We start from the raw sequence: 7,694 nt of genomic DNA on the forward strand, positions 1-7,694 counted from the left end.
CCATGTCTAACATAGGCCCAAGTCGTCATCACTCATCGTTATCCATGTCCAACATAGGCCCGAGTCGTCATCACTCATCGTTATACATATCCAACATAGGCCCGAGTCGTCATCACTCATCGTTATCCATGTCCAACATAGGCTCGAGTCGTCATCACTCAACGTTATCCATGTCCAGGTGAATCAAACTAAGGATCATGCATGAGAAGAAGTACATCTGTTACAGTTCCGAAATAACGTGACAAGTTTTTTTCGAACAGATTTTCGTATCCAAACATACAACAATGGATCCAACGAGAAACTCAATCCTGCCACCGAATGCATGAAAGCCTTGAATGGGTCCGGTGTGTTTAGTCCATTTGTTTGAAAAATGTTGATCATCTGGAATTAGAAATAAAACAATGTTTATTACAAAAGCGAGTTATTGGTTCTTACAATGACCAATTTAATACGAGAAGGTTTCTGTTAATGTTTATTGTTTTTCTTTCCTTTTAATATTTGATATCCTACTTATGAAGCGTACAACGGACGGAATTAGGAACATAGTGGCCAACTGTTAAATACGTTCAGAACACTATGCCCATATGCCACTATATCCATCTCTGTATTGCGAATGTGTTGAAATGTAGAGGTGGGGGTTTCATTTCATTTCAACAAATTTTATTGCAAATAATATGCAAATGGATTTAGCAACAGGCAAAGCCTATATTAGCCATCTCCAAACAAATCCGGTATAGTACAATTATCAACAAAATATTATAACATTTAACATTACATTATGAATGAATATTATTATTAGTGTATCTCCCCAACCTATCATAGTAGAAAAATCTAAATAAATCTTTTAGTTTCAGATATATATTCTGATATGCATTGCAATAAATATGTATTTTTTTCTTCATCACAATTGTCACAGCCATGCAGTAAAGTTTTTGTGTTAAAATGCGAGTGGGGAATATTAGAATTATGTATTTTGGTTCTGAGTGATGATCTTTGTTCATTAAATAAAGGACATATGAAAAGATAGTGTTCGGCTGTTTCATCACCAGGGGCCGCGGTGGCCGAGTGGTTAAGATGTACCGACATATTACCACATGCCCTCCACCTCTGGGTCGCGAGTTCGAATCCCATGTGGGGCAGTTGCCAGGTACTGACCGCTGGTCGGTGGTTTTTTTCCGGGTACTCCGGCTTTCCTCCACCAACAAACCTGGCACGTCCTTAAATGACCCTGGCTGTTAATAGGACGTTAAACTAATCAAACCAAAATGTTTCATCACCAAGGCCACAAGAACAAATTGGAGAATCTCTCAAATGATCGCGAAATAGGTCAGAATTTAGATTGCTAGAGGAATTTCTGAGCTGGCACAGAGTAATATTCATAATTCGAGAACCTTTGTTTATAAAGGTATTTGTTATACCATGTTCCATTTTATTAATATTAAAAAGGAGTGTTTTAAATTGTGCAACAGTATAAACAGTATTAACATTCGATAAGTCAAAGTTTAAAGCGAAAGAATTAAATTCTCTAAAGGCACTTGGAAAAAAAACTAGTATACATGTAGTAACTTGCAGTTCTGCACATAGGAATATTAAAATATCTTGTCATCCTTAGTGGATATCTCTCATTTTCAGGCTGATATAAAAATGGTTGTACAATTTCAATCAAATGCTGTGGAGCAAAGCCACGGAGTATCTTAAACATAAGAATAAGTTTGTGCTTTTGACGCCGATCAGAGAGAGATTCCCAAGCTAGTTCTTTATAAAGTATATCATGGGAGGTACCTCTGCGCAATCCCGTTATAATCCTTGCGGCTTCTAAGTGAACAGACTCTAACAGAAGTTTACATTGTTCAGTACAGTTATCCCATAAAACATCAGCATATTCTAAAAGAGGTGGGGGTTTGACTTTGAGCATTCCGCGTTACTTCTAAACCTTCGCCTACATACTTCCGATTAGAATCAATATTAAACATACAACTAATGACAAAGGGAAACAGACTGATGAAACTTAAGGATGCCTTGAAGCTTCAGTCTCGTTAAAGTCTCGTTTCGACATGTCATCATAGCAGAATTGTCAATATCTGTAACAAGTTGCCATATGAAAATCATCAAAACTGTTATAACTTACATAATAATGTATATTTTTGTTTATTTTTCATATATGAATTCATCCATTTTCGGTAGTTTTTATGAGAAAAAAATCATCATTCGTTGTTTCATTTTTTTTCTTAATAAAATCTTCGGTATGACGACATTGTTTGCAGTATATCTGATTAACGTGCAAAAGGAATGTAAACCGTCCATTGTGTGGAATTATAGACTACATGTGTTTTATAAGGAAGACAGAAAGTGTCTTACTGATTTTGACTTTTCAGACAAACGTTCTTCATACACCCTTGTCCGTCTCATGTAAACCATGAGAACATTCAACATACGTACCATTGTTTTACTCAGAAATATCTCTATTTACGGATAGTTTTTGTCTAACTTCTAGTTATATTATTGTTTCCATGTAAAACATCGTACTTTTGGTTTAAGATAGGAGTATGATATAAGTTTGTTTTCCGATCCTGGCTTCAAATGTATTTGTGTGTGTATGTATATGAGAGTTAACTTGAATAAATATTGTTTAAACTAAATATGTGTATGTAGTACGTGAACTTACATTTATCATACAATCATGAAAAGATAATAATGCACAAAATAAAGCCCATAGCATTACCACCCATTAATGGTGTAACATAAGCAACCTTTACTTATTGACTGACTAAGTGTTGTCAGGAAATCGAAGATCTCTCTCCTCCATCACGTATCCCTTTGTGAAAGTAAACAATCTATCTGTCTCAGCTTTTAAGTATTCCGATGTTATTGTCCTTCACTGTTGACAATTACGGGATTTTTTCTAGTTAACAACCACTATATTCTGACATTTCGTAGATGTATTGATCGGTGATAGATTGTTATTTTCTATGGAAGCAGTTCGTTTTCTACCACTTGATAGGATTTACTACATCTTTCATGTCGTCTTCAAATCGACATTAGGATATTTTCAGATACATTTTGTTATTTCAACCTTTCACTCATTTAATAGCATTGAAATATATTATTCAACAATCCATTATACTTTCAGTCCCTAAATATTGTTTCTGTCAATATCACAACACACATCATTATTTGACACATATCATTCTTAAATTTAACAGACAAAAAAGAAGTAAAATAAAACAACTGACCACATTTCACTAGCCATTTTGTTGATGTTAAGGCCTTTATTAAAACAATGATCACAGGATTTTTAATAATATTTGTACATGTCAGTTAAATATCTGCTTTAATTTTCAGTTGTTTTTTATCTCGCTCACTACAGAATCTGCGTTTTGTTCTTCATTTTAAAATTTCTTTTGATTCCTTCCTTTCCAAATTTGCCATTTGGTATTGCATATTACAGAATCACATCATTTATTTACATTACCCGCATACTTGGAGATTTCGAAAATTCTTTCTTTTTCGTATAAATTGATATAATTATGTTCAATGATATTGGTTGTTAAAATGGAATCGTTACTATTATTTTTCAATTTTGTTCCAAATTGATTCATTGGAAAAAACAATTGCTAAAGAGGTGATATTGTGTTTCTTCTTCGTTCTTACAAAGATTACATAGACCATTTGATTTTTGCATTAATTTAGGTTTATATTCAGCCGTTAAATTTCTATGATAACTTCTCAATTGGAAATCCTTAATTTTCTCTCGATTATTTTATCATTTAAAGAGAGCCAGATTGCATTCCAGTTTAGAAAAAAAAAAATCTTTTTTGATGGATTTTATTTCTTTACCTTTGTTAAAAGTTATCAACTTAGTAAACTTAAAAATGCTTGTTTGAAATGAGAATAGTGTTTATATATTGAACAACTAGCTCATCTGACATTTGGATAACTTTATAATCATTTTCATTATAGTTTCGCAGTAAGGTTTTCCATTCTGAAGGGATTGCCCTCCTAATTTTTGCAAATTCTGATATTCAGTTATTTTTAGTTTTTAACTTATCAAGTAATCGTTCCGATGAAATGAAGTCGTTTTGCTCTGTATCCCAAATATGTTTTATTTTTGTTACTCTACTCTTTGTCCAATTTTTAAAGAAAATGGGACTGTTTTTGAATAGTAAATTGTTATTTCCAAGTAGGTTTTTAGAAGTGCTTATTTGTCTTTCTTTTAACAGTTTCTGCTAGTGAAAGATTCCTTCTCGATAAATTGTCGGAATGTTTTTTTTTTTTTCTTTTTTTTTTTTTTTTTTTTTTTTTTTTTTTTTTTTTGTATTGCTACATCTACACAAGAAATATTTTATGTCATACATTCTGTCATATCTTTGTAAAAACTACTTGCCTACTCTGTACCATGACTGGGTTTCACTATGTATTATTATTTTACTAGTTTAACTCTATTAATTGTAATCATAATATCCAAATCAGTCATATTCAATCCGCCTTGATTATTTTCTAGATACACAGTTTCGTTTGCAACTTAATTTATTTTACATCCCAACAGGAATTCATATATTAATTGGTTTATTATTTTCTTAGATTCTTCATATATGGTATTTTGAGCCAGTTCGTATGTTAGTTGAGAACACACAAGTGATTTGATGATTAGAGTTTTTTCCTCCAATGACAAATTTCTCATTTTCCACGAGTTGATTATGTTCTCCATTTTTTTTATCTGATTATTCCATATTTTTGTTTGTCGATACCATACCCATGGAATATTCCTAAAACTTGTATGCTGTCACTTATCCATGATATATCAGTAAAGTTTGGAGGTCTTTACTTCAAAATGCCTATGTACATACCCTTTGTCTTTTTTTCGTTTATCCGTGTATCTGAAGCTCTCTCATATTTTTCTAATACCTTAAACAGAACTGGTAACGAGATTTCTTTACTTAAAAACAACTGTGAATCGTCTGCAAACATGCTGATTTTTGTCTGGATTTTCACATTATCTACTTCTGGAAGATTAATCCCTACAATGTTTTTGTCTTTTCTTATGGAGCAAGCGAGAGCCTCTGTTGGATTATGTATAAAATCGGAGCCAATGGGCAACCTTGTTTTACTGCGCGTGACATGTTAAAGAAATTTGATAAGTGCACATTTGTTAGAATACAGCTTTTTGAAAATTTATATGTCATGTTAATGTATTCAATCCTAATTTTACCAAAGTTGAATTTCCTCAAACAACTCTGTAGCTATTCCTACTCTGTCAGAGGCTTTCTGTTGATCTAAGAAAATTTTGATTCCTCCTTTACATTACATAATTGAATTTTCAATGATGTGTGACAGTAGTCTAATGGATTCTTGTATATTTCTACCTTTAATGAAGACGCTTTGGTCGCATTGAATAATATTTGGTAAAATAGGTTTAATTCTTTCTGCAATTACCTTGGCAATGATTTTATAATTTGTGTTCAATAATGTAATCGGTCTCCAGTTCCTGATATCTTCCCTTTCCCCGTTTATTGATTTTAACTTATTTGTATAGTTTGCGAATGACTATAATATTATATTCTGTCTTTTCACTGTTTATTATGATTTTAATTAATTGAGCTGCTTTGACCCTAAATGACATTAGTTGTCAATGGACCGTAAAACTCAAACAAACAAACAAACAAAGTGCAGTACCTCTACTGAGTCAGTAGAGGTATTTACTGGTAGTGGAATGGAATGTATAATTTGAAAAGAAAACAAAATTTTAGTCTTTGTTTTCAATCTTGTTTCAATCCAAAACTGATAGAATAAATTTTGCAAATGTGACCAAGATATTGGTCATAATTTTGTAGATATTTTGTTCTTTGATGCAGGTTTTCGCTTGACTGATGATCGAATCTATTGGGTGATTATTTAGTTGATACATGAATTACTCTGTTTAAGAAGTTTTATAGGTTATTTCTAAAAGACATTGGAAAAAGATATTCTTTTCTAATATTTCTAAAACAAAGGGGAAAGGAAAATATTCATTTTTCATAATTAGATAATTGTAAAGAAAATCCTAATGTTTCATATATACCTTTATGTTTTATTTTGTTCTGTTAAATTTTCAAAGCTAAACATACAAGAATGAAATGATATTGCCCTCGAACAATGAACATGTGAGAAGACGATAACACTATTTAATTTTTAGCTCACCTAGTCCGTCAGTCAATATGTCCTTTACATCGCTACTAGTCATAGAGTTTTACATGGATTGTAACCAAATTTGGCTTTAAACATAAATGGTGGTAGGGAATTAGACTTGGTATGCATAAATAGTCGGGGCAGAAGGGGTGGAACCCAAAAGTAGTAATAGAGATATATCATATAAATCGTTATTAGTCATAGAGTTCTCCATAGATTGTATCCAAATTTGGCCAGAAACCTCCTTGGGGCAAGGGGAATATATTTTTAAAAATCTTGGCTCTGAACCTCCGGAGGCAGGAGGGATGGTGTCCAATAAGGTGAATTGGGGTAAATCATATAAATCGCTACTAGTCATTGCGTTCTGCATGGATTGTATCCAAATCTGGCCAGGAACATCCGTGGAGAAGAGAATCAGATCTTTTAATAATCTTGCCATTTACAACTCTGGAGCAAGAAGAATTGGGCCCAATATGGGAATAGTGATAAATTCTCTCTCATTTGATACTAGTCATAGAGTTCTACATGGATTGTAGTCAAAATTGGTGCAAAACATTGTAAGGGATCTAAGGGAAAGGGTAACAGTGTTCGTATAAATTTTGACCCTGGGCTAGTAGGAGTTAGGTCTGTGAGAAATTAGAGGTATTTTTTGAATAGTAAGAGTAAATAAACTCTTAGTATGTACTTATAACATTGCTTAGTTTAATATACCAGGTGAGCAATACAGACCCTCTGGGCCTCTTTTTAAGAAATATACGTACATTGAAAGGTGTCCAGCATATGATGGTGCCCAGTGTCATGACAGTTACCAGGTGAGCGAAGAGAATTTCATGGGACGGCATGTTCTCCTCTTGGCCCATCTGTATGTCCTGATCACGGATCCTTTGTTTCATCTGAAGTAGCGTCCTCACTGTGAGGGTATTCAAAACGACAATACATACGGTCACTATCAGTCCCACAGTAGGATGGGTAACACCGAAAACTCTCTTCAGTGGCTCACGCTCATACGCAAAACTCGAACATGTATATTCGCCCGTTTCGATGGAATATTTTCCAACTGTCCCCAACCCCATAAGGGGGAAAGATCCAATGAACAGGCTGACAACCAGAGCACCAGTTGATACGTACAGCCAAATCTTGGACGAAACGGTATTCCTATAAAAGAAAGGAACGTTGAGAGCGAGGTACCTGTCAATGGCCAGGATGAGGTTAAGTAAGCCTGTGTATAATAGAAATAGCGGATTGATGATGATCCTTATCAGACACGTTACGGTTGGAATAGATACATAGCTGGTGTCGATGATCAACCAGAGGTAGGAATTTATTAATGCCAGAAAGTCGAATAGAATCAATAAAAAAAGCAATGTATTTGTAGGTGACTGCAAAGTTTTCAAATCCTTAACGATGATGAAAATGGCAATACTGTTAAACACACAGCCAGGGAGAAACACGAAAAACACAGAAATAGCAAAGGACGCCTGGTTGTCGACGGTCTGTAAATTGCTGTCACTGATGTTAAAGTCACCCAT

The 7,694-nt window shown here is 33.7% G+C and overlaps 1 protein-coding gene across 1 annotated transcript; it reads right to left on the reverse strand.

The window, feature by feature from the left end:
* Positions 1 to 107: 107 nt before the first annotated feature.
* On the reverse strand, positions 108 to 7,694 carry LOC138311119 (prostaglandin F2-alpha receptor-like). The gene is made up of 2 exons (XM_069252567.1): positions 6,927 to 7,694; positions 108 to 381 (listed from the first exon to the last, which is right to left on the reverse strand). Exons 1-2 carry the CDS (start codon positions 7,692 to 7,694, stop codon positions 196 to 198), a joined length of 954 nt encoding a protein of 317 aa, XP_069108668.1. The 3' UTR covers positions 108 to 195.

This window comes from Argopecten irradians, chromosome 1 (assembly GCF_041381155.1).
Source record: "Argopecten irradians isolate NY chromosome 1, Ai_NY, whole genome shotgun sequence".
In the NCBI taxonomy this organism is placed as follows: domain Eukaryota; kingdom Metazoa; phylum Mollusca; class Bivalvia; order Pectinida; family Pectinidae; genus Argopecten; species Argopecten irradians.